The 27,208-nt window shown below is 48.1% G+C and overlaps 1 protein-coding gene across 3 annotated transcripts in view; it reads right to left on the bottom strand.

The window, feature by feature from the left end:
- The window catches only part of Glb1 (galactosidase beta 1), a 76,250-nt gene that overhangs the window by 12,294 nt on the left and 36,748 nt on the right, over positions 1-27,208 (bottom strand). For all 3 annotated transcript variants that reach the window (XM_052723167.1, XM_052723177.1, XM_052723186.1), the window contains 7 exons: positions 24,742-24,863; positions 24,621-24,661; positions 21,014-21,126; positions 14,429-14,503; positions 10,519-10,608; positions 6,958-7,074; positions 4,117-4,248 (listed from right to left, as the gene is read on the bottom strand). In XM_052723167.1, coding sequence (XP_052579127.1) covers positions 4,117-4,248; positions 6,958-7,074; positions 10,519-10,608; positions 14,429-14,503; positions 21,014-21,126; positions 24,621-24,661; positions 24,742-24,863 — 690 coding nt within the window. The remainder of the gene's footprint in view (positions 1-4,116; positions 4,249-6,957; positions 7,075-10,518; positions 10,609-14,428; positions 14,504-21,013; positions 21,127-24,620; positions 24,662-24,741; positions 24,864-27,208) is intronic.

Here is a 27,208-nt window from a genome sequence, read left to right as displayed (position 1 = left end):
GTACAGCCAGGTGACCCTGGTCAGGCTGGAGGCTCAGTCACAACCTACTGTCCTGGCAGGAATGAAGACAGCCTTTTTTTTTTTTTTTTTTTTTTTTTGGTTTTTCGAGACAGGGTCTCTCTGTGTAGCTTTGTGCCTTTCCTGGAACTCACTTGGTAGTCCAGGCTGGCCTCGAACTCACAGAGATCCGCCTGGCTCTGCCTCCCGAGTGCTGGGATTAAAGGCGTGCGCCACCACCGCCTGGCGAAGACAGCCTTTTTAAAAAGTTTTTCGAGACAGGGTTTCTCTGTGTAGCCCTGGCTGACCTGGAACCCGCTCTGTAGATTAGGCTGGCCTCGAACTCAGAGATCCGCCTGCCTCTGAAGGGGAATGCTGGGATTAAAGGTGTGTGCCACTACCACCCAGCTCTAAAAAGATTTATTTCTACTTGTGGCCTGTGTTTGGGCTGTGTGTGTGCATGCGTGTGGGTACCCAAGGAGGCCAAAAGAGAGCACCTTCTGGCATTGCATGCCCTGGAGCTGGAGTTACAGGCTGTTGTGAGCGGCCCCTGAGCCCCCTGCAGCTCAGAATGCAGACATCCTCAAGAGACACCGGTGCTCCTCCCTTTGGCCCTCACACAATTCAGACAACGGAACCCTAGGAAGTGGAATTTCCCCAATCTGTTAGGAGAAAGAAAGCCAAAGCCTGGCATCAGCAGGAGTCTATCTCCCAGGAAGAGAGGTCACCAGGGGCTGACTAGTATCAGAGCGCCCTGCTGGAGATGGGTCAGTGTGGGCAGGGCCATCTTTAGCAGAACGGTTTAGAGCATCCCTTGCCTTCTAGTCTTCTATTTAAACCTAACTCCCATATTAGGATTCCGAGGATGGACTGGTGTTGGGGTGGTGTGGGAGTGGGGATGTCACCTCTGTATTCCTCTTTCCAGACAGCCACACGGAATAAATCTGTCTGCTTCTCAGTGTCCAGCGTCTGGTTTCCAGGCAGCTGCAGCTCAGGCTCCTGCCCTAACAACTCCGGGAACAATCCGGAAAGAGGTACATCCCTATACTCGGCTTCACCACAAATCACCACAAAGTCACCCCGGCCTCTGCCTCTACAGGAAGTGGGTGCCTCTGAGGGAGCCCTTGAGCCTGAATCCCCCTGCCTTCAGAATTTGCTAGAATGGAAGAAAAAGAAAAAGAAAAAAGAAGACCAAGGAAAAGGAGACTGAGGATGGAGGGGAATCTAGGGACGTTCACCCGGGTGCAGTTGGCAGGGGTCGGCCTCTGCCCTCACACCAACCAGAGAACTAACCTTGATCCTGAGCAGCCGAGCACCTGCCCAGCTGGAAGGACCCTGCGTGTGGAGTTCTGTGGGACTGAGGAGAGGATGTAAGGGAGGAGGATGATGATGAAGAATGCAGAACTGGTTGGAAGTTACCCTATTTGTCCCATGGGGCCAGGGGCTGAGGTATCCCTGGCTACAACCATCACATAGAAACTTATAATCACAATGTAGCTAACTTTTTTCAGTGTTACTGAGACAAGGGCCCATGTGTTCCAGGCTATCTTGGAACCCACTACGTAGCTTAGGCTAGCCTTGAGCTCCTAAATCCTCCAATTCTCCTGCTTCCTCCCTCTCAAGCATTGGGATTGTAGACATACACCTGGCAACTCATCTAATTTCTTACTTGTGGGCTTTTTTTTTTTTTATTTGTGTGTTGAGACAGGTTCTTGCTATGTAGCCCAGGCTGGCCTCCTCACAAGTGCTGGGGTTGAGGGAGTTAGGTAGGTGTGTGTGTGTGTGTGTGTGTGTGTGTGTGTGTGTGTGTGTGTGTGTGTGTCTGCCTGTCTGTCTGTTTGTCTGCCATTTCTCACCCATTCTCCATTCTCCCCGACCCCCGAGACAGGATTTTTCTGTGTCCTGGCTGTCCTGGAACTCGCTTTGTAGACCAGGCTGGCCTCGAACTCACTGAGATCCACCTGCCTCTGCCTCTCGAGTGCTGGGATTAAAGGTGTGCCCCACCACTGTCCAGCCCATTCTCCACTTTTTACAAGAGGAGTTTTTTTCACTCTAGCAGAATCTTTGAAGGGTTCCATATGATATTCAGTCTTGGCTGTCAGTTTAGAGATTCAGTCTGACTGTGGTGCTGTGTGCTGGGACCAGAGACCACACAGCAGGGTCTAATCACTTTGAGTCAGGCCGAAGGTTGGGATTACAGCCTGAACGTGAGGATGGTAAGAGACATTGACATGGAGGGGAGGCAAGTGTGAGTGAGCAGTGTGTCGCAATGGCTCCTCCCCTGCCCACAAGAGGGTCCTGAAGGGGGCGGGGGAGGAGGCTCAGTGGGGCTGTTCGCTGTGCAAGAGTGAGCCCTGGAGCTCTGGTCCCAGCACCACACAAATGTTGGCTGGGAATGACAGCCGGCCTGTCATCCCAGCACATAGGAGGAGACAGAGAATCCCCAGGGCAAGCTGGTCAGCTAGATCAGGCAAATATGTGAGCTCTGGGCTCATTGAGAGGCCCTGTCTCAGTACAGGGCGGAGGTCGATTGAGGATGAAGTCCAGTGTCAATCCTGGCTCCTTATACTAACGGCATACATGTGCATGTGTGCTCGAACACACATCTATGCCCATACATAATAAATACACATATACTTGTATGTGAGCACACACACGCATACACGTCAAAAAAATAAAATAAAATAAAAACAGGGTCAGGAAGGAGCCTATATCCCTGTCCTGTCTGAAGCTTGGCAGTGCCTGGAGCCTTCTCTCCAGGAAAGAGCAGCCTGTACCCCATTTTTGTGTTCCCGAAAGCACCTTGGGGACACTACAGAACTGTAACAAATGATTCTTGACCTGAGTGTGGTGGTCGAACCTGTAATCTCAGAATCTGGACTGCTGTGAGTTCCAGACCATCCTTGGCTATCCACCCCACCCCCCACCCCTCATCCCTGCCCAAAAAAAAAAGTTTCCTGGGCTGGGGATTGGTTGGTAGAGGATTCACTTGTCCTGAGTTTACTTCCCAGCCCCACATAAACCCAGCACTTAGAAGGTAGAGGCAGGAGGCTCAGGAGGTCGAGGTCATCCTCGCCTACACAATGAGTTCCAGCCCAGCCTGGGCTTAAAGACTTTTCCCTAAACGAGTTAGTTAAACAAAACAAAAACCCAAGTTAAACAACAAGTTTCTTAATGATCTAGGAAGATTGGTTAGAACACCACACTGTGCCTGGAGAGAGGAGAATCAGCAGGCCAATGGCAGAGCAGCAGCGAAGGGACTTTGTAGAGCACGGATTTGCCTGCACACCAGTCCAAGCCTGCACACCTGAGCCCACCAGACACCACGCTGGCTCGGTTGAGTCCGGAGCACCTCTGATGAGCTGGGTGGGTTTTCAAAGCAGAGGAAGAGCATGGTGGAGCAGCTTCCGTTTTCTCTCCACAAGATTACTGAGCTCAAGCACAAGGGGAGTGTTCTGCTTGCAAAGCTCAGGGCTCTCATGGTCTGCACAGGAAAAGAGCCCTTCAAAGAAATCTGTCTTCTAGGCTACAAAACCAATCAGAGCGCTTCACTCCTCAGGTTCAGCAAAGTGTGTGGGCTCTGAAAGGGAGCTGCCGTGATGTGTGACAGAGGTGTGCGGTGATCATTCAGAACACGAACATACACACACACACTTCTCTCTCTCTTAAAATGTTAAGGACTGGGAAATGTAGCTCAGCTGGTAGAGTGTTTGCCTGATGTGCGGGAGGCCCTGGATTCAATCCCCAGAATTTCATTAACAGGATGGTGGCACACAGCTGTGATCCCAGCACTTGGGAGGTGGAGGCAAGAGGATCAAAAATTCAAAGTCAACAGGCATGGTGGTGCACACTTTTAATCCCAGCACTCAGGAGGCAGAGGCAGGCAGATAGATCTCTGAGTTGGAGGCCAGCCTGGTCTACAGAGTGAGTTCCAGGACAGCCAAAGCTACACAGAGAAACCAAAAAAAAAAAAAAAAAAAAAAGAAAAAGTATTTAAATTTGTTTCTATATAAATGGAAGAGGGGAACAAAGATGTATGTGTGAGTATTGTGTGCACAAACAAACAAAACTCCTTCCAACCACTCAGGCATAGGTCTATCCCTCACATGAGTGTCCTACCTTGAAATCATTGATGTGTCTGCCATAGTTCACACGCCCCATGTTCTCCACCAGAATGTCCAGAACGGCTCCAGCTTTCCCCTGTATGTCCAGGACCAGCACATAGTTTCGCTCAAGGACTCCTTGGGGGACCTGAGGGTTGAAGCCAAAGGCTGAATGGAGGGTAAGGTCAGAGAAACAGAGCAATGTGCACAGCTAATCTGACACTTTTCCTGTCCTGAAGTGTCATCAGATTTACAGCGAGAGTCCAGATATGTTCAGGCCGAGCCCCTGGACAGTAGACCAAGTTCCCACACTCACTGTCTTCCCAAAGGGGAGGTTGGCTACACACAGCTCAGGGTACACTCCCCTGCCTGGGAATGTGCTATGGTAAGTGAGATTCCTTTCTAATGGGAACAAGGTCTTACAACGTACCCCAGGCTGGCCTTGAACTTGAGACCTTCCTGACTCCACCTCACAAATGCCTTACAGGTGTGAACCACCATGCTTGGCTCAGGCATCCTTTTGCTTTGTATGTATGTATATATACATATTTTACATTTATTTGTGTGGGGGTGTGTGTATGCACATGCATAGATGTGTAGACACACATCTACCATGCTGTATGTGGAGGTCAGAGGACAACTTGAAGTCAGTTCTCTCCTTCCACCACATGGGTCCCAGGGATTGAACTCAGCCTCCCTGGAACTAACTTCTGGTTCTCCTGCCCCCACATCTCACATGCCAAGCTTCGTTCCTACACTTCTGTTTTTAAAGGGATAAAACACACAAGACATTCCAGGAGTGTGTTCTTGTGAGAAGGGATTACTGAACAACCACACAGCCCAAGTAAGGTGTAAAGAAAGAGCCTTTAAACACACGGAGAGAACAGACAGCATCAGGTCACAGATAAAATCAGAGTGAGGTGGAGCCGGCTCCCCTCACTTGGTAGGATGCATTAACCGCAGAGATTATGTAACAGAACAAGGGAAAACAACAGGTATTTTTTCAACGACACATCCCTAACTTTTTATTTGAATCATATTAGTTAATTAATTTTCCAGAGCTGAGGACTGAACCCAGGGCAAGCGCTCTCTCACTGAGCTAAATCCCCAACCCCATCCCTAACTTAAGAGGTTATTTTTTAGACTGGTTACACTGACCATAAATCACTAAAACACAACTCTTTTTTTTTTTCTGTTTTGTTTTGTTTTTTGTTTTTCGAGACAGGGTTTCTCTGTGTAGCTTTGCGCCTTTCCTGGAACTCACTTGGTAGCCCAGGCTGGCCTCGAACTCCCAGAGATCCGCCTGGCTCTGCCTCTCGAGTGCTGGGATTAAAGGTGTGCGCCACCACCGCCCGGCTTAAAACACAACTCTTAATGAAGGCCAGGACATGACAAGCACAGTGCCACATCTCAGGGCTTGTCCCCGCTGAAATTAATCTGTTGGTTATTACCACCATTGTGTGTGTTCACATGAAAGTGCACGTGTACACGTGTGTAGAGGACAGAGGGACAATGTTAGGTGTCATTCCTCAGAAACTTCCTTTTTGAGATAAGGTCTCCTGCTCACCTGGAACTTGCCAAGGAGACTAGGCTGGCTGGCAGGCTCCCACGGGACCCTCCGGTCCCTACCTTGCTGGAACTGAGGTCACAGCTGCATGCCACTACTCCTGGTTTTCTTCTTCATCTTCTTCTTCCTTTATTTATGTGTCTGAGTGTTTTGCTTGAATATATGGCTGAACTCAGGTCCTTACACGCTTCCAAGGCAAGCTATGGTCCCAGCCGAGATTGGAAATATTTTACTTTAAACCGAGAATGGAAATATTTTACTTTAAACCACTCTGAATGTGCATAGCTGTAATCACCAGCACTTGGGAGGAAAAGGAAGGAAGACCAGGAGTTCAAGGCTGATCCTGGACACAAAGCAAGTCTGAGGCCAGCCTGGGCTGCACAAGACCCTGTTTGAAAACTCAAACCCCAAACCCTTCCAAACTATAATACTTTCCTGAAAAAAATTCCTTGCTGAGGAAAATCTGCCCATGAGCTTTTCCCACACCTTTCAACGAGGGGTGATGCTACAGATAGTTTTTTTATTATTACATTTATTCATTTATTGTGTGTGCACACCCAAGTGCTGAGGCACACAGGCAGACATCAGGACAGCTTGCAGGAGTCTCTGCTCTATGCCACGTCAGTCCCAGGGGACTAAACTCCAATCCTCAGGCTCAGTGGCAAGTGCCTGCACCTGCTGAGCTGTCTTGTCTCACTGGCTCTAGCTCTGGCTCTGGCTCTTTTATTCTTGTTCTGGTTTATGATTTTTGGACCCTGGGTTTCATCCTGTGGGGGTAGGCTGGCCTGGTTTTTTGTAATTCTCCTGCCTCAACCTTCTGACAGCTGGGGTTGCAGGCACGTGCTATCAAACTAGATGTTGGAAAGGGTGTTTAAAAATGTATCTGCATTCTGCTGTGAAATCAAGTCCTTGGTGCATTCTAGTTAGAACTGTCACGAACAACCCATTAAACTCTGATGCCTCATTTAGGGGGAGACACCCTGTTTAACACACTTTGTATGGTGACAGGTACCAAGCCTGGGTGACATGCTGAGTTCAGTCAGGGAAGGATGACTGACCTTGGGCTCAGGAGACCCTGCTTTTCCTAGAGTGTGAGTGTTAGAAAACAGCCCTGAGTCTGCAGCAAGTGAGCTGGATCAGCAAGCAAGGTCACTGCCAGGGGACACTGGCTGAAACCGGAGATGTGACCAGAGCTTCAAATGCCACGTTAGTAAGTGTAGATGCCTCCCCCCACCCCCCACCCCCCACCCCCGTCAAGGCTTAGATGTACAGTTCAAAGATAATTCTTACCCCGTCCACAGAGACATAAGCCCGATCATGGACACCATCGATGGATGAAGAGAAAATGGGCACCGAGTCATTGCAGTCCCGAGGAAGTGTTGTTCGGTACAGCACATACCCAAAAAACTAGAAAAGGATATAAGAAATATGCTTCATTCTCAAGTTCAGGTACTAAGAACTCGGCTGCCCTTGATCTGGATGAGAGCAACTTTCTGAAAACTGTAGGGAATGAAAAACTTCCCCCACCCACAGCCACATTCAAGCTGACTTTTTTGATCTTGGTGGAACTATCTGAATAGCCAGGGACTCTCTTCTCTGCCACACGGGGAAACAAAAGTCAAGCCATTGCCAGAGTGGCCTAGGGAAGTCACGCCCTATATGTCAGAAGTCACTAGTATTAACTCAAAAACCAGTCAAGAGCTGGTGGGATGGCTCAGTGGGTAAGGGTGCCTGCCACAAAGCCTGAGGACCTGAGTTCGATCCCCAGGACCCACATGGTGGAAGGAGAGAACCCATTCCCAGAAGTTGTCCTCTGGCCTTCATGTATGTGCTGTGGCCCACATACACATACACGCCAACAGAGTAAGTAAATAAATGTGGTCTGGAGAGAGATGGCTCAGCAATTAAGAGCACTTGCTGCTCTTGCAGAGGCCCTGGTTCACAACAATCTGTAACTCCAGCTCCAGGGGATCTGAAGGTCTCTTTCGGCCTCTGCAGGAACCAGGCATGTAGGTAGTGCACATACAAGCAGGCAAAGCACTCGTTCGTGTACACATTTTTTTTTTTTAAGCTAGGAAAAACCCCAAACACAGGACACACATTGAATTCTACTCAGTAAAACATTCTCCAGGTTCCTGGGCTAAATCTACTTTAGGGTACAAAACAAAACAAGACTCAATCTGAAACCATTTGAAGCAAAGAGAAAAGAGAATTGTGGGGCGGGTGTTGTTACCAAACCAGGAGTAATATTTATTGATTTTTGAGACAAAGACTGGTAGTCTAGGCTGTCCTCAAATTTACTAGGCAACCAAGGACAATCTTGAACTTCGAGTGCATATGTGTACCACCACATCTGGTTACACGTGGTAATGGTGCCATGCTCGGCATATGTATATGTGCACATGTACAGGTATGTGTCATGAATGCTGAATGCAGGCTAGAGGCTTTGAATCCCTTCGCGCTGGAGTTATGGGCAGTTGTGAGCTGATATGTGGGTGCTGGGAACTGAACCCAGGTCCTCTTAACTATTGAACCATTTCTTCAGCCCCTTAAATTCTTTTTTTAAAGTCTGGTCTCTAATGCATGATCTCATTGGAATTTTGGTTAATGTATTGTATTTTCTCATTTTTGTTTTTGTTTTGAGATAAGGTTGCACTGTTTCTCAGGCCAGGCTGGACCTCACTATGAAGGCCAGGCTGGTGTTGGTTTTATGCGGTGGTGCTGTGTTACTAAGTGGCACTGTTTACGGTGCGAGGCACAACAAAACCCACTATGAGAGTTTATTAGGAGAAGGACAGACAGGAGAGGGTGTGCTCAGGCCTGTTTGAAAGACATGTGTGAGCCAGGCGGTGATGGTGGCGGTGGCGGCGCATGCCCTTAATCCCAGCACTTGGGAGGCAGAGTCAGTCGGATCTCTGTGAGTTCGAGGTCAGTCTGGTCTACAGAGCAAGATCCAGGACAGGCACCAAAACTACACAGAGAAACCCTGTCTCGAAAAACCAAAAGAAAAAAAAAAAAGTAAAAAAGACATGCAGAGAGAGGAAGGAGGAGAAGGGGGAGTCTGTGACCCACTTACGGATTCCCCTGTACATGCGCATCTGGGCTTAGCTACGGCCTGCATTAGCATAGATTGCGTGGTCACGCTATGCACGGATTAGTAGGACTTCAGGCCATGGGATGACTAATCATTTTGCCAGCGCAGCGTGGTCATGTACCTTGGGGAGGTGGGGGTGGCCAGTGGCCACGAATTCCAACAGCTGGACCTTACTATGGAGGCCTCCAGCCATGTTAGGATTCTGTACATGCGCAGTTTGGGTCTAACGTCTTACGTCATCAGGGGGACTATGGCTGCGTGGTCACGCAATCTCCGCCTCAAAAAGCCGCAATGGACCCCCACCCTCTCTCTCTGTCAGGCCTGCCTCCCCCATCCCCACCCCCACCCCGGCCCCGCCTTTCCCTCCATTAAAGCTCTGAAAACTAATATTGGGTTCTGCCATGGCTCCGCCGACCCACCAGTGCCGTTTCATCCTTTCCTATCTTTTTGCCTCTGCCTCTCTCATGTGCAGTTACCTATGTGGCCACCTCAGCTAGACTGATATCAATAGTTTTTGAAGAGTTCAGACTGATCCTAGACCATTCCTCCCTTCGTGGAGTCATTAAAATGCCTTTTATATGGACACAGAAGAGGAGACATGTCTTGGGGGGGCGCGTGTGGTACGGGGGTGATGTCATCGGGATGCCATGGGCCCCTTGTCACATTTGGCCACTTGGTTGGGATCTCAACCCTACTTCTGAAGTGTCAAGTCACCCACCGGAGTCTTCCTTCCTGGCTTTCGGTGGAGGTCACCCTCCTGGAGTCTGGAGGTGGAGACACTACAGCACATCTAATCTTAGCTTGGCATTTGCTTCCAGTTGCTATTTTTATACTCATTTTGCTTCAACAGCTGTCTCACAGTTGGGTCCAGGAGAGCTGAGTCTTTTCAGTACGCTGTACAGGGGCCACTCTGCAGTCCCGCGGCGGCCACTGGTCTCAGCTGTGCTTTCAGACCCCGGCCGGCAGTGTACTGCTCTGGAACTGGGTGGGGTGCCTGAGCCTCCATGTTTCCAGTCTAGGACGAGCCCACACAATGCTTCTTTCCAGTTTAACTGCAAAAGCGAGGCCCACTCGCTCACAGGGTGCCTGCAAGGGCGGCCCGAGCCAAGTCTGCAGAGAACACTTAGCTTTCCTCCCCTCCTGGAAGCCCAGGTTGGTGCTGTCCACAGCCTCTGAGGAATCGGTCACCACAGACAGACAGACAGATGCTTAAAGGGAAAAAGCAGTCCCCTACACACACACTAGGCAGGGACTACTGCTAACTGAAGAATCAGATGAAAAGTGGACTACAATAAAATAAAAAGTTGAGAGACACTTCTGGAGACAAGGGAGTGCCAGGAAATGGAGCACATATAAGCAAGAGCACACATGGTCTTCTTTCCTAAGCAGGAAAAGGAACTTCTAAGAAGGAAAAATTAAATTGATTTTTTTTTTTTTTTGAGACAGGGTCACATGTAGCCCAGGCTGGCCTTGAATACTATGTAGCTGAGAAAAACCTAGAACTTTGGATCCTCCTACCTCCACCTCCCAAGGGCTGGAATGATAGGCATGCCACTAGACCCGGTTTATGCGGTGCTGGGGATTGAACCCAGGGCCTTGCTCATGCCAGGCAAACACCTTACAAAGAAGCCCTGTCCTCAGCTCTAAACTGCCATTTCTCAGTATTAAAATACCGACGATGCCCAGGAAGTGATGAGGAGACACCCGTGCTGCCAGGAGAAGACAGACAACGTGTTCCCTGTCTGTGGGGACCCTACCTGTTTCACCTGGATGAACTTCAAGGGATACCAGCTTTTCACAGGTCCATTGGGACACAGGATGTCCAGAGCTTCAGTCACCGTCTTGAACTGAAGAGAAGCAAAAACAGACTCAGCGTGGTGTCCCCAGTGAGCAGGGTGGGGTAGGTTGAGAGCGCTGGGGGTTACGTTACTCAGAATTATCAAAGACACTGACCTAAGCCTCAACTGTGCAAGTCCATTTGCTTCACAATCACCTTTGATTTCATTCCACTCCTCCTCTTCCCTCATTCTGTCCCTCTTCCCCCACCCCCTTCTTTCTGAGACAGTCTCATGTGTCCCAGTCAGGGTTCAAGTTTGCTATGTGACCAAGGATGACCCTGAACCAAACGCTGGGGTTATGTAAACGTGCTACACACCCATCTTATTTCAGAATGCTGGGGTTCAAACTCAGGGCTTTCTGAATGCCAAGCAGGCCCTCCACTAACTGAGCTAATGCAGAGCCTTTATTTACTATTTTTATCTTTTGCAGTGGTGGGGACTGAACCCAGGGTTTCCCACAAGGTGGACAAGCAAGATTTCTACCACTGAGCTGCAGCCCTAGGCCCCGCTCTTAACATTTATTTATTTATTTAGAGACAGGATCTTACCATGTAGCCCTGGCTGTTCTGGAACTTGTTATGTAGATCAGGCTGGCCTTGAACTCAGAGATCCACCAGCCTCTGCCTCACTAGTGCCCTAACTGCTCCCAGCTCTTTCCTGTTTTCTCGTGTGTGTGTGTGTGTGTGTGTGTGTGTGTGTGTGTGTGTGTGTGTGTGTGTGTGTGTTTTTGCCTGCATGTGTGTCTGTGCACTGTGTGTGTGCAGTGCCCGAGGAGGCCAGAAGAGGGCGTTGGATCCTGGAACTGGAGTCACAGATGGTTGTGAGCTGCCATGTAGGTGCTGGGAATGGAACCTGGCTCCTCTGGAACAGAAGTCAGATCTGGGCATGGTGGCACACACTTTTAATTCCAGAACTTGGGAGGCAGGCAAATGTGACTTTGAGGCCAGCCTGATTTAGATATTGAGACCCAGGACACCCAAGACGGCATAGACAAAACCTATCTCAAACAAAGCAAAACTAAACTTTAAAAAAAAAGAGCAGTCAGTGTTCTTAAATGCTGAGCCATCTCTTTAGGCCTTGCTTCTAACTCTTTTTTTTTTTTTTTTTTTTGGTTTTTTCGAGACAGGGTTTCTCTGTGTAGCTTTGCGCCTTTCCTGGAACTCACTCTGTAGACCAGGCTGGCCTCGAACTCACAGAGATCCGCCTGCCTCTGCCTCCCAAGTGCTGGGATTAAAGGCGTGCGCCACCACCGCCCGGCTACGCCCCTAACTCTTGATGAAAATGTAAATGATGGTAGTCTTAAGAGTTTTGTCCAGGCGGTGGTGAGTTCCAGGAAAGGCGCAAAGCTACACAGGGAAACCCTGTTTCGAAACCCCCCCCCCAAAAAAAAAAGTTTCGGGGCTGGAGAGATGGCTCAGCAGTTAGGAGCACTGGCTGTTCTTCCAGAGGACTCGGGTTCAATTCCTAGCACCCACATGGCAGCTTACAACTGTCTATAACTCCAGTTCTAGGGGATCTGATACCTTCACATCATTTCACATAAAATAAAGTTAAATAAATTATTTTAAAAAAAAGAGTTTGAAGTGCACCCATTCAGAAATACAGCTCAGAGCTATCTATCTAAGAAAGGCTTCCAAATGAATGACAGCCAAGATTCTGAGGCTGCCGCCTCTGCAAAGCATTACAACAGGTTTTCAAGGGAGGAAGAGCTCTGAAGCAAAGATAGTAGCTAGAGGCAAATAACTCTAAGATTAGATCTGCCACGACCATGTCACATGCTTCGTTCACAGTCGCTTCACTGTCTTCCAAGCTTATGTGGCATGTGTTCTCAGCCTCCTGAAAGTTGCCCTCAGACCTCCACAAGTGTGTATGAGGGCGAACAAATGAGCTCTCTCTCGCTCTGTCTCTCTCTCTCTTTCTCCTGTGCATGTGCAAACACACACACACACACACACACACACACACACACAAAATCTTAAATAAATGAAAAACTTTAATTCATATACTATGTTTTGTATAAACTGAATACAGTTGCATGCTGATTTCTCCTCCCTCCCTCCCTCCCTCCCTCCCTCCCTCCCTTTTTGTATTTTGTTTTGAGTTTTTTAGACAGTGAGTGACTCCTGTAGCCCAGGCTGGAACTCTCTATGTAGCCAAAATGATGACCCTGAACATCTGGCCCTCCTACCTCCCACTCCCAAGCATGTGCCAACACATCTGCTCCCCCTCATCTTTTTGTTTGGAAACAGAATCTTTCTCTATAGCCCAGGCTAGCCTCAAACTCAACTATATAGCACAGGCTGGTCTTGAACATAACAGTAATCCTCCTGCCTTAGCCTCCAAAGTGCTAGGATTACAGGCATGAGCTATCATGCCCAGTGTGCTGATTTCCTTCATGGCACTAAGCTGTATTTTTTAAAAAATGTTTTTCAGCTTATTATTGCTGTTGTTTTAAACATTTGAGGTTATTTTATATCACATAAAAGAACTTTTTACTGTTTTAAAACCAAGCAACTATTTTGTCTTAGGTAGCTACAGAGAAGACTAAGCTTCCCTGTCCAAGCGTGATTCAAGCATGATTAATCTAAGAAGAGATTCCTATCAGAGACCACATTCTTTGTAGAATGTGGCACAGGATTCCACACTAGGTGGTGGAAACTATTACAGAAGCACCGCCAGCCAACCAGAAGCCAGAGGGCTTCGAATGGAAAAACTACACTATGGTGTTTGGCGTTTGGCTTAAAGATAAAAACATATGTTGCTATTTTAGAATTTCAAGATTCTTAAGAAATAAGTGACTGTTCATGTTTTCTTCTTTTTCTTGTGAACGAATACATGTAGGAGTAAGGGATGGGTCGAGGGGAAAACCTGAAGACCCAGAGAGTCAAAACAAACCAATTTTGGTACATCCCTCCTCCCAACCATTAAGTAACTCCTGTTTTCCCAGAATAAAAGGACCTCACTTCTTATTAATGATTAATTTCTATATTTTTCCTCTGATATTCCAGTATCCAATAAACCACTAGGATATGATTTTTGGATCTAACTTAAGGGCAGAGATATCAAAAATCCTGGGACTTGGAGGAACTCATTAAAAAGGGGGTGGATGGGGCTGGCAAGATGGTTCAGCAGGTAAGGGCTCTCGTCACCGTGTCTGATGACCTGAGTTCGAGTCAGCAGAGTCCCACAGCAGAAAGAGCTAAGAGACTCCTTCGTGTTCTCCACTGGCCTCCATTGGAGCATCAGGGTATGCATGTCTCCCAACCCCAAAAATAAATGTAATAAAGGAAAAAATCAAAGAGGTAAACGATGGGAGAAAGCCTCACTGGACAGAGTAACAGAGTAGGATGTCATTTCCACAGCAGCCCACGGCACTGCCTCTGAAAGCCAAGACTTGGACCAAAATGACCCGAGTGCCGAAGAACACCTCTCACTCTCCTGTGGTGTGTCTCTGCATGCTGCCAGTTTACATCCCTATCTTCTTATCTTCCATCTCGTTCCCTGAGAACATCAATCACCACCAGCTCTCAGAAAACAAGTTCAGAGAAAAGCAGCAAACCCCCGGCCTGAGACACTTTCACTCACTGTGTCTCCCCATCTGATTCTCAGTGAAGATTTGACCTAGTCCAGGCTAGCCTCTAACTCACTATGTAGTCAAGTATGATCTTGAACTCCTGATCCTCCTGTCTCTACCTCTTGCATGCTGGGGTGACAGGTGTGTGCCAGCACACCTGGTTTATGAGGTACTGGGAATGGAACCCAGGGCTCCACGCATGCCAGGCAAGCGCTCTACCCACTGAGCCACACTCCCGACCCTGTGCCATCTTACCTTTTTCAGAGCAACTTTTCCATATGCGAACTTGGGTGTAGACGGAGGGATAGGACCTTCTGGGACTTCTTTAAACTATAAAGGGGAGTGGGGAAGAGAAGAGAAAAACTGTTAGCCCTTTAAACACATATCTGTAAAGTCTTTTTTCTTTCTTTTTTCAAGACAGGATTTCTCTGGGTAGCCCTGTCTGTTTTGAAACTCACTCTGTCGACCAGGCTGACCTTGAACTCAAGAGATTCATCTGCTGCTGCCTCCTGAGTGCTGGGATTAAAATCGTGTACCACCACCTCTCATCTCTGTTTAATTGTAATACTAGTCTATTACTTAGCAAAATCATAACCTCCTCTCCAGGTAATTAATGTTTCAGAAAACAAGCAAATACACACAAATGCTGTATCTCTTATCCTTTATTTCTCCATTATCACCATCATCATCCATGCTCGAAACATGGCTTTCAGACTGCCATCACTACGGCCTGCCAAAGCGTTTGGGGCATACTCAGCAGAGAGCAGCTTTGCTTTCCCACCCAGGGAATCAAGCAGATTCCACAGAAACTGGCTTGTCGTGCTCCAGTCTCCTGTTCTCACCCACCCTCCAACACATTCTATTTAGCATTTTGTGTGGCGACGCTTGGTAGCTGTAGCTATAAACAGTCCTTGTCCAGTGTGAGGAACACCCGCAGAGGCTGTGTGAACCTCATACTAAGTCGTGTGTTAAAGATTCCCATATTATTACACAGCCAGAAATGGGCATGAGTACTCTGCGCGGAGACAAGGCCGAGGCCAATGGCTGGGCTGGGGAGGTGGCTGAGTGGGTGGAATGTCTGCCCACCATGGAAGCATGAGGACCTGGGTTCAGATCCTCAGGACTCACAGGAAAGCCGGGTGTGGTGGCACACATCTGTAACCCAGCACCAGGGGACACAGAGGTAGGGGGGATCCCCAGGCTTGCTAGGCAGTCAGTCCAGCTGATACATCAAGCCCAGAGTCCAGTGAGGGACCTTATGTCAACAATAGACCAGAGAGAGACAGGGAAAGATACAGGAAGTTGGCCTTTGTCCTTTACACATGTATGCACAGACAAGCTCACAGGAGTGCGCGCACGCACACACACACACACACACACACACACACATTATAGAATTATTAAAACACGTTACCAATTGATTCAAGAGCTCATAAAAATAGAGCCACCACTGCCTAATCAGGACAGGACAAGGAGGAACTATAGTTTTATGGTCAAAGTGTTAACCATGTCTGGTTCAGCTTTACCCACACCAAAGACAGTACCTCAAAAAAAGATGCAAATGTCATAAGTTTGTCAAGCCTTGATGCCTTGAAGAGTCACACGTGACCTTTATCAGTGAGCACAGGCTTATGCAGCCTGCTGGGAAGCCGTTCTCTCCAGAGTCCAAGGCGGAGGGAGACCTCTCCATTTGGGTACCCTTAACATTGATTCACAGGGAGAGACTTTCCACTCCTCCCTACGTCTTTGGAGAAGAGAGGGGCCAGGCAGAGTCTACATGGGGCACTTGTCATTAGATATTTCCCTTTCTCATGCCAGCAAACATTCCAAATACTTTAACAAATCCATTACCCACACATCTGCAAATCCCATGAGAGAGACCGCTAAGGGCCAGCGGCGTTACTTGGTGTGCAAAGTCCTGGGTGTGACCCCAGCACTGGGGGACACAGAAGGCTCCACTGTGCCTTTTAAAAGAGGCCATTCCAGAGCCAGGCCTTTAATTCCAGCACTCGGTGGGTGGGTAGAGGCAGGCTAATCTCTGAGTTCGAGACCAGCCTGGTCTACAGAGTGAACTCTAGAACAGCGAGTGCTACACAGAGAAACCCTGTCTCGAAAAACCAATCAATCAATAAATGAGTGAATGAATGAAAAAAAAATAAGGCATTTCTATCCTCTAGTCCTGACGATGATGATGATGATGATGATGGTAACATAAAGCAAGTCATCTGCCCTCTAGACCTGAAATATCACAAAAGAAAGAAGAATCAAGAGAAAAAGAGGCGAGGAGGTGGGAGAGCAGAGAGGAAAGGAGGGAACGAGAGGGCCACATGTTAAACTGGAATCTATCACATTTGTTTTTTTTAAAAAAAAATTTTATTTATTAATTAAAAAATTATTACGTGGGCGTGCAGTCGTGGAGGTCAGAGGACCACTGTGGGAGTCAATTCTCTCCTACCACGTGGGGCCTGGAAGGTGAACTCAGGTTGTCAGCCTTGCCGGCCAGGGCCTTCACCTGCCCGGGCCGCCTTGCTGGCTCTGTCACATTCACTGCGAAGATGGTTCCCCTCCCAGGTCTGTCCTACTTGGCCTGACGGCTAGATCCATGTGATCTCCTGTGTGGGTCTTTTGCACGGTCCTCTGTCTGCTCCCCCTCATACTCCACATGCAATCTCAGCCACTGTGTGGACTGCAGACATCCTCTGCTGATGACTGTCATGGAGATGTCTCTGATCTTCACACAAGTACCATAGCGTGCGCGTACACGAGTACACACACACACACACATACACACACACACACACACACACACACACACACACACACACACACACACGATCTCCAACACAGAAGTGACAACTCCAATGAGAGACATTTGATTCTGGTTATTATAGGGTTTATGCTGTTGGTTGTTTTTGGTTTTTTTTTGTTGTTGTTGTTGTTTTGTTTTTTGGGGTTTTTTTTTGGTTTTTTAAGACAAGGTTTCTCTGTGTGTTCCCCTGGCTGTCCTGGAACTTGCTTTGTAGACCAGGCTGGCCTCAAACTCAAAGATCCACCTGCCTCTGCCTCTCAAGTGCTGGCCACCACTACCTGGCATGTTGTTGGGTTCTTATGTCTAAAATTTTATTATTATTAGTGTGTGTGTGTGTGTGTGTGTGTGTGTGTGTGTGTGTGTGTGTGTGTACACTGCCACAGCTTGCATGTGGAGATCAGCGGACAACGTTTAGGGGTCAGTTTTCTCTCTGTGGATCCTGGGACTCGAACTCAGGTCCTCAGCCTTGGTGAGAAGCACTTTACTCATGAACCATCACACTGTGGCTAGCTGAGGCTAGTCTAGAGCTCACTGTGCAGCTCAGATTGATCTCAAACTCACGGCGACCCTCCTACCTCAGTTTCTCAAGGGCTGAGGTTATGGGTCTCAGCCACAGCACGCGCGGCTTTCCACTTTCATACTGCGGTTTGAGTCTGACTGATGGTGTGTATGCACACGCCACAATCACCACCAGACCCTAACTTGTGCCCTCCTCCTGGTCAATTCCTGCAGCCTGCATAGCGCTTCGGCAGTGACGTTCAACTCTCCCACTCATCCTCCTTCTCTGAGGAAAGCGGCCTCAGTCTGGCCTAGGAGATGCAGGCAACAGGCCTGTACTTTCCCCTGGCTTCATCCCACCCTTCACTGGCTCGGCTCCTTCCAATGCACTCTAGAAGCAGGGTGCCTTCCTCTCACTGCCTGAGTTCTGACAATGTTCCAGCCCTGGCCACCAACACGCGGCTCTCTCACCTCTGCCTGGAAGTCTTGGTTCAGATTTTACTTTCTGCAGGAGGCCTGTATGTACCAAGAAGCTAAAACCAGCTAGCACAAATCAGTACGTGACACATACCTGTGTAACCATCTGTGAAGGAACGAGACGTGGATAAAATCATTAACTGGCACTAGGTTAAGTAATTAGTTAAAACACGATTCCAAGCGGCAAATTCTCAAGGTAGCTGAGGATGACCTTAAACTCCTGATCCTCCTGCCTCCACCTCCCAAGTGGGATTCCACGCATTTGCCATCATGTCCAGCCTAGGTTTTGTGGGGGCTGGGTACTGAACTCAGGTCCACCGGAAGTGCCTGTACCTGCTGAGCCATCTCACCAGCTCCTTATTATACTTTTTCTTTTCTTCCTTCCTTTCTTTTTTTTTTTCTTTTTTGTTTTTTTAAGACATAGTTTCTCTGTGTAGTTTTGGGTTTGGTGCCTCTCCTGGATCTCATTCTATAGACCAGGCTGGCCTTGAACTCACAGAGATCCGCCTGGCTCTGCCTCCTGAGTGCTGGGATTAAAGGTGTGTGCCACCGCCACCCGGCTCCTTATTATATTTTAAAATTATTTTTTCAGGTAGGGTCTCGTGTAGTCCAGGATGGCCTCAGATTCCCTGTGTAGCCAAGGATGACTTTGAATCTCTGGATCCTCCCGCTTCCAGCTCCCGAATGTTGGGATCACAGGCGTCACCAACACACCCTTTACACAGTGCTAGGAATCAAATCCAGGGCTCCTTGCATGCCAGCTGAGTACTCTATCAACCGACTTCTTTGCTACTACAAACCGTAACTGAGTGTGGAGCTTCCTGATAGCAGACATGGAGGTGTGCGTGTTGTATGAATCCGCTTATATCAAGGTCAAAACAAGTACAGTTAACAAGTGGCAACGGAAGTTAGGGCAGTGGTCAGCTCAGAGCAGGTGGGTGGGTGCTGAGGATGAGGAAGGGGCACCAGGGAGGCTCCCACTGGGCGTTGGTCGCTGCATTCTATTCACTTTGCATATACAAGAGCCTTGGGAACCAGGTTCTTCTAGGGGCACAGATAACACACTTGAATGGGTAAGAAAACAAAAATACAGCAAAAAAAACCTTCCCAACCAGAAGAAGGGGAAACAAGAACACAAAAAACATCCTCAAACAAGGCAAAGAGAAAGTAATAAGGAGAAGAAACACAAGAAGGGAGGGCAAGATTACACACACACACACACACACACACACACACACACACACACACACACACACACACACACAAATCAGCTGAACTTGATCTCTGTGCAGCTGCAGAGGCGGCTCTGACGCTAACTGAAGCACTTGCCACACAGCAAGAGCGGTGGAGTTCAACCCCCAGCCCCACAAAAAGCTGGGCAGGGCGCCTGCGCCTGTGATCCCAGAGATGGGGGTGGCGGTGGGAGGGTTCCTGGGGCTTGCTCGCCAGCCAGCCAGCCCAACTCAATCAGTGAGAGCCTCTGCCTCAAGAACAAGGTGAGGAAGGAGCAAGGAAGGCACACACGGATATGTACAAACACAGACATGCACACGTACAAAACAGAACCAGTTGGTGCGCGGTGTTACGGTGCAGCGGGCTCATGCTCCAGCGGCTGCTAAGGTGCGGGGCAGCGGGCTCGTGTTCCAGCGGCTAAGGTGCTTGCTGCTCTTTTAGTGCAGTTCACAGTACCAACCCACACCGGGGAGCTTATAGCTAACTGTAACTCCAGCTCCAGGGGTTCAGTGCCCTTTTCTGGCATCCTTAGGTACCCCCACACACGTATACCACACACACACACACACACACACACACACCCCTTAAAAAAAATAAAACTTTTGCCGGGCGGTGGTGGCGCACGCCTTTAATCCCAGCACTCGGGAGGCAGAGGCAGGCGGATCTCTGTGAGTTCGAGGCCAGCCTGGTCTCCAAAGCGAGTTCCAGGAAAGGCGCAAAGCTACACAGAGAAACCCTGTCTCGAAAAAAAACCAAAAAAAAATAAAAATAAAAAAATAAAAATAAAACTTTTAAAAGGTAAAAGGAATTTTAGGTGAGAATATATTTTTCCCTTTCTCTCTCTCTCTCTCTTTTTTTTGGCAGGGTGGGTAGGGCAGTGGCAGGGTCTTATGTAGCCTAGGTTGGCCTTGAACTATATAACTGAGAATGATTTAACTCCTGATCCTCTTCCTCCACCTCCAGATTACAGGTGTGTACTACACCTGGTTTATAGCATGCTTTTCCCATAACATGCCAGCTAGCTATGGTGGCGCCCATCTTTAATCCCAGCTCTCAAGAGGCAGAGGCAGGCCGATCTCTGTAAACTCAAAGTACCAACCTCCTCTATATAGAGAGACCCTGTCTCAAAACACAAACAAAAGAAACCCTCCAAAAAACGAAAGAAAATATTTCCTAACACAAATCTTAACACATGTTTAAAATTGACATTACACGATACTTAATTCCTACCACTTATAGACAGAAAACCCATGTTTTTTTAAACTTCAAAACTCAGGTGACTGAGCAGAAAAACTGTGGGTTTTTTTTTTTTTTTTTAACTCACCGCAGAGACAGGAAACCCCACCTGAGAACCTGAAGTGCTTCAAAGGCTGGCTGCTGGCAGGGCCAAGGTTCCAGGGCCAGCTAGAGGAAATAGCAGTCACTTGTGCCAGATAGAGCAGCATCTCTCTCAGCACAGTGCACAGCAGCCCTGCACACCGGTGTCACCTGTCACTTACCCTCCCGACATGCTTGAGCTTCTGGCTTCTACTTGCTGGACATACTATGTCACAGACCATCGTGGATGGCGCATCCATGTCCTTTGCTCTCCCTACAGCATGACTAGGTACCCTAACCCCACTCTTACACATGAGAGGCACAGAGCCTATAGCATCCCTGATAAACTCATGGAGTCTTCATCGGGTGCGGCTGCACCCTAAACCCATGCATCTCTTCATCCACTCTGTCAATAAGGTTCCAGGCAGGAAGTCAGCTACAGAGCCACAAGGAGTTCATGGCAGGCTCCCCACCAGTCCAGCTTGCCAAGGGTTCAAAGGACCCACCTTCTGGATGACATTTCGAAGAGCAAAGTACTTCTCAGTGAGGTCCCCAGCCTCACTCAGTGGGGCATCGTAGTCATAGCTGGTGGGCTGAGCTGCATAGGGTGTGTTGGCACCTAGAGGACAAGAAATATGTCACTGGTCACTAATGAAGGTTTTGCTCAGGGTCTCAGGTTAGGGTGAGGAAAATTGAAGACACATTTAAGGAGCCAGGTGGTGGTAGCCCAAACTAATCCCAGCACTCAGGAGGCAGAGGCAGGTAGATCTCTGAATTCAAGGCCAGCCTGGTCTACAGAACAAGTTCCAGGACAGCCAGGGCTACACTGAGAAACCCTGTCACGAAAAACAAAAAACAAACAATAAACAAACAGAGACAAAAACACCCAAATCATCAGAGCTGGGATACAGCTGGTCAAGTGCTTCCCCAGCACAGCACACCGGATGTGGTGGCATACACCTGTAACTGAGCACTTGGGAAGTAGGGCAGGAAGATCATAAGTTCAAGGTCATCTCTTTTCTCATTGTAATTTTATGTGTATATGTGTTTTTCCAGCATATATGCCATGTTTGATCCAAAGAGGCCAGAAGGGGGTGTCAGATGTCCTGGGACTGGAGTGACAGATGGTGGAGATGACAGACGTGAGAAACCGTGTGGATTCTGGGAATCAAACCCAGGTTCTCTGGAAGAGCAGCTGTTTCTCTGACCTGCTTTTCCTCAGTTCACATCCCTCCAGGGAAAGACCTTATCTACCAACCAATCAGGCTGGGGACATACAAACCACCTTCCTTGCTCCAGAGTTCCTCAGGACAGACTGAAGCCACTCACAGAGTTACATCAACCCCACCTTCTACACCCAGTCATTTCTCTGTGTGACAGGTGTTGCTCCTGAGAACACACCCAGGGATCGGCTTGTCTGGCTATCTTGGGGCCTGCTCCCGTGAGGGCTGATATTACTGACTCTAGGGGACTTAGAATCATCTAGAAGACAAACCTCTGCGGTGTCGGTGAGGGAGTTTCTAGACTCAGTTAACTGAGGTGAGGGGATCCGCCCTAAATATGGAAGCCGCTCCCGTTCTATAGGCTGGTGTCCTGAACTAAGGACCAAGCCAGCTGAGCGCCAGAATTCATCTCTCACTGCTTCCTGACTTCGGGTGTGATGTGGCCACCTGAAGCTCCTGCCCAGTTCCGCAAGTTTGCTTTGGGAGTCTTGTCACAGCGATGGGAAATATAATCAATACAACTTTCCTGGAGCTCAACCTGTGACGAAGACCAATGAGGAGAGCTGGGGCTGGGGACACAAAATGACCAGAAAAATTATTGTCCAAGGCGCAGAGTCTAGACCAGAATCTCCCAAGCTTGTCAAAGATGATGCTCACAGGTTTAGGCTCCCTGTCATACTGGCCAGTCCTCTGAAAATTTACCCATGCATAAAAGACATATGGGGAGTCTGCAGAAACAGTGTTTGAGCCCTGCAAATGGAGAGCCTGGTTCCTGCGGGGGTGGGGCAGAGACTGTCTTTCTTCCCTTTTCTTTTTTTTTTTTTTAGACAAGGTCCAGGTTAGCTTCAAACTACTACGTAGCCAAGGATGACCCTGAACTTCTGATCTCCTACCTCTTACCTCTCAAAGGCCCCCTGCAGGCTGGGCTGGCACTCTACCAAGCAAGTGACATCTGCAGCCCTTGAGACTGCGTTTCTAACAGGCAGTGCCGCTGCAGCCTGCCGTGAACCAGCAAGGCCCGTGCCTGCTAGCGCAGATGAGACGCCACGCAGGTGTGTCAGAACGAAGTGATTTCGAGATGGCTCTTTTTAAGAGCTTAATTTGTAAGTAAATGAGGCACAAAATATGACAGCTTGCTAATCCTTAGTGATAAGTTCACAAATGATGGGCCTGAGGACCCACTGTTGGGGGGATCAGGTTAACCTTCGCTTTCTCACTAATTCTCCACACAGAATCTCACTTTGGAAGACCTGGACCACTCAGTCAACAGATTGGTGGATTGACTTCCTCTACTTCCTACTTCTCAGAGACAGCTCTCCATCAGGTCTGCCTGCCCCAGGGGCAGCACAGGTTCAGAGACATCCCTCCCCATGAGACACAGAGATTATAAACCACATCCTCAGCTAGGGAGTTCACCTTCTGTGTGGCTCCTCTTCCGAGGGGGGGTTCTTATTTGACTCCATCTGCACTAAACTTCATACACCTTACAGGCAGACCAGGCCACGCTGACCCTCGAGTCCTCAGCCTGAGCCTGGCATGGGGGTGGGGAGATCAGTGTGTAGTGTGTAGTGTGTAGTTGAATGCAACAAGTGTAACTTCCAGACACAAATGCAACAGCCTGAGTGAAATGAACAGGGGACTAATGGGTCAACTGGAGACTTTTTCCTAGTTCTTTATGTGTGTGTGAGTGCATGCATGTGCACACAGGCCCATATGCACACAGGTGCATTGTATGCCCAGGTGGGCATACATGTGTGGGCATGCACGGGTGGGCATATGCATAAACAAGCTAGGAGCGACCCATCTTGTCTTAAATGGATGAAAAAACTAAGTTAAAATTAATTTTGTTTGTATATGTACCATGGCATTTATGTGGAGGTCAGTTTCCGGGGTCACTTTCCTTCCTTTTTTCCCCCTTCCACCACGTAGGTCCTGAGGATCAAACTCAGGTTGTTAGGCTTGGCAGTAGCCACTGCACCGTCTCCCTGGCCCTTAATCTGGTTTGGGAGGCAGGGTATCCCATCGGCCTGGAGCTCCCAATTCAGTTACATTGGCTGGCTAGCAAGCCCAGGAATCTGCCTGTCTCCCCTCCCTAGCACTAAGATTACAGAAGTTCACCTCACCATGCCTGGCTTTTCTTTTTCTTTCATTTTGTTTTGGAGACAAGGTTTTCTCTGTGTAGCCCTAGCTGTCCTGAGACTTGTTCTATAGGCTAGGCTGGTCTCAACATGCTCTGCCTCCGGAGTGCTGGGATTAAAGGGGCGCACTACCACTCCTGGCTTGCCCGGCTTTTCTGAATGTGGGCTCGAACTCAATCAAGTCCCAGTCTTGCATGGCAAGTTATTAGCACCACAGGGGAGCGGTGCGTGTTTAAGGCACATGTGTGTGGGGATTCGAAGCAAGAAAATGACAGAAAAATGAGAGAGAAATATCAGGGGAGGCAGAGCCATGGAGACAGGAGGATCCCTTGGCTCAGGGGCTGGTTTAGTCTACTTGGTAAGTTCCAGATCAGTGAGAGACCTTGTTTAAAAAAAAAAAAAAATAGATAGCTGGTGCCTGAGGACGGACACCTGAGGGTATTCCCTGGCCTCCACGTACATGGATACCCACAGATACACATGCACAACATATAAACACACACACACACACCCCAAAGCAGAACATGTAAACACACACAGCCACACTAGACTGCCAGAGAGACCTGGCTGAAAATAAGACCTTTAACGATCGAATTATGTCCCCTAAAGTTTTTTTTTTTTTACACACTAAAATGATTCTTATGTGTTAGAAAATTTAGAAGACAAATGGAAACTGGCCACAGGTACCGTCTCCCAAATCACGCATCAGAAACAAAACAAGCTTTTACTAATGGATGTTAAGTGAATCTTACCATTCCAATAGGCAAAATTGGTCCCACCTATAAACATGTACCTACAGAGAAATAAGAGAATACATGGACTTCACTGTGAGCCACAGCTAAAGGACTCCCTCTCCCCACACTGGATACTCACAAGTTCACACTGGCCCCACGGGCAAGCAGGTCATAGAGGGAGGCAGCCACTATTTCAGTATTCACTGTGGAATGGGGTTCACCCCAGTGGTCTAGCCAGCCAGTATAGAACTCAGAATTGATCTGAGGAGGGAAAAGGGGGCGGCACTTAAGAGATGCTTTGACCTTCAAATAATGATGAGGTGTTCCTGTAATGTCCTGTTCACTTCTCCAAGGAACAGGTGGTAAGGGAGATTGATATGCATGCTTAACCTAGAGCTGGGAGGGGGGGGCGGTTAACACCCTGTCCCATGAGTGTCAGCCAACTGTGACATCTCATCTTACTCAATACAAGTTCTACATTGTAGAGCCAACCCACTGCCAGTCAGAAATGTTTGGGAATGTAGCTGCATTGGTAGAATGATTGTCCAGCATGAATGAAGCCCTAGGTTCCATCCCTAGTATTGCAATAAACTGGGTATGGTGATAACCCACCTGTAATCCCAGTACTCAGGTGGTAGAGGCAGGAGGATTACAAGTTCAAGGCAATCTTTAGCTATATGGTGAGTCAGAGGCCAGCCTGGGCTACATGAGACTTTATATTTAAAAAAAAAAGTGGCTTTTTTGTACAAAAAATTTGTATCAGTACTGAGCATGTACAGACTCTGCCCCTTCCCATCATTATTACCCAAATAATGAAGTAAAATATCCACAGAGCATCTGTGCTATATCAGGTTTAAGCAACCTTGAAAGGATTTAAGCCTAGGATAGAATATACAATATAAGTCTACAAGAACTGCACCATTTTATGGAAGGGATCTGAGAAGCCACTGATTCCAGTATCTGAGGGTTCAGAATCTCACATCCAATATCCAATCCCCCATGAATATTTTGGGACAACTGATTCTTTTTTCTTTTCTTTTCTTTTTTTTTTTTTTTTTTTTTGAGACAGGGTTTCTCTGTGTAGTTTTGGTGCCTGTCCTGGATCTCACTCTGTAGACAAGGCTGGCCTCGAACTCTCAGAGATCCACTTGGCTCTGCCTCCCAAATCCTGGGATTAAAGGCATGTGCTACCACCGCCCAGCTGATTCTTTTTTCTTTTCTTTCTCTCTCTTTTTTTGAGACAGGGTTTCTCTGGATAGCCTCAGCTTCCCTGGAACTTACTCTGTAGACCAGGTTGACCTTGAACTCAATAGCAATCCACCTGCCTTTGCCTCCCTGGGCACTGGGATTGCTGGAATTAAAGGTGTGTGCCACCACTACCTGGCTTAAAAATCAACAGAGCTGGGGCTGGAGAGATGGCTCAGTAGTTAAGAGCACTGTGCTTTTTCAGAGGACGTGGGTTTAATTCCCAGCACCCACATGGCAGCTCATACCTGTCTGTAACTCCATTTCCAGGGCTTCTGACACCTTCACACAGATATACATGCAGGCAAAACACCAATGAACATAAAATAAAAATAAATTATAAAATAAAAAATCAACTGAGTCATCCTGTGGGTGCTGGGAATTGAACCCAGGTCCACTGGAAAAGCAGTCAGTGCTCTTAACTACTGAGCATCTCTCCAGGCTGGGGACAACTGGTCCTTTTTTTACTTACATCAGTTTTGTTAGCTGCTCCCACGTTCCATGCCCCCTTCTCCCAACGCCAAAACATTTAGTCCAATATGATATTTTCATAAATAATTAATACAGTCAGGCATGGTGGTGCATAAATATAACCCAAGCACTTGGTGAGCTGAGGCAGGAGGATTATGAGTTCAAAATCAGTCTGGGTTACATAGTTAATCAATCTGAAACCAACTGCAGACCACCTAGCAAGACTATTGGAAATGAAAACACAAAAACCCAAGGGCTGGGGATTTATCTTGTCAGTAGAGAAATTGCTTACATGTGTAAGCCCTGCATTCAATCCCTGTGTGACAGGGCAAAACAGTGTAGAGGTTCCTCCATCTTGTACTTTTGCTGAGATCATTTCAGGATTACCTAGAACTTGAGCTCCTTGACGGACAATCCAGTGGAAAATTATCCAGCTCTGCTCTAGGCCCTGAGGCCAAGATGCCCCAGCTAACTTATCTTGGCTTCTGTTAAACTGCCTGCTTGTACAGAGAGCCCCTAAGATAACTGCTTATCTTGGCTTCTGTTAAACTGCTTGCTTGAGCAAATATCCCCCTGCAGCTAACAGCTTATCATAGTTTCTGCTAAACTTCATGCTTGAGCAAATCTCCCTCCTGCTGCTCTTGAGCTAGATAAGAGGTATGGTCTTTGCCTTTAAAAGCCCCTTGGTTCAAATGGTCGGGGCCACACCAAGGTCCTCAGTGCTTGAGCATGGCCCCAAAGACTTTCAACTGGCTATAAGCTGTGTCTGAGCGGTCATCTCTGGTGGGCTCCCCATAACACCTTAACTAAAAACCAAAAAACAGCTCCAAATTCAGCCTTTACACACAATTCACTCCTTTTGTCTGACTATTGATCTTGAGACTCACCAG

This window comes from Peromyscus californicus, unplaced genomic scaffold (assembly GCF_007827085.1).
Source record: "Peromyscus californicus insignis strain IS unplaced genomic scaffold, ASM782708v3 Scaffold_11__1_contigs__length_118956290, whole genome shotgun sequence".
Classification (NCBI taxonomy): Eukaryota; Metazoa; Chordata; class Mammalia; order Rodentia; family Cricetidae; genus Peromyscus; species Peromyscus californicus.
The sequence above is the reverse complement of the archived record's forward strand: the minus strand, read 5'-3'. Positions and strand labels throughout refer to the sequence as shown.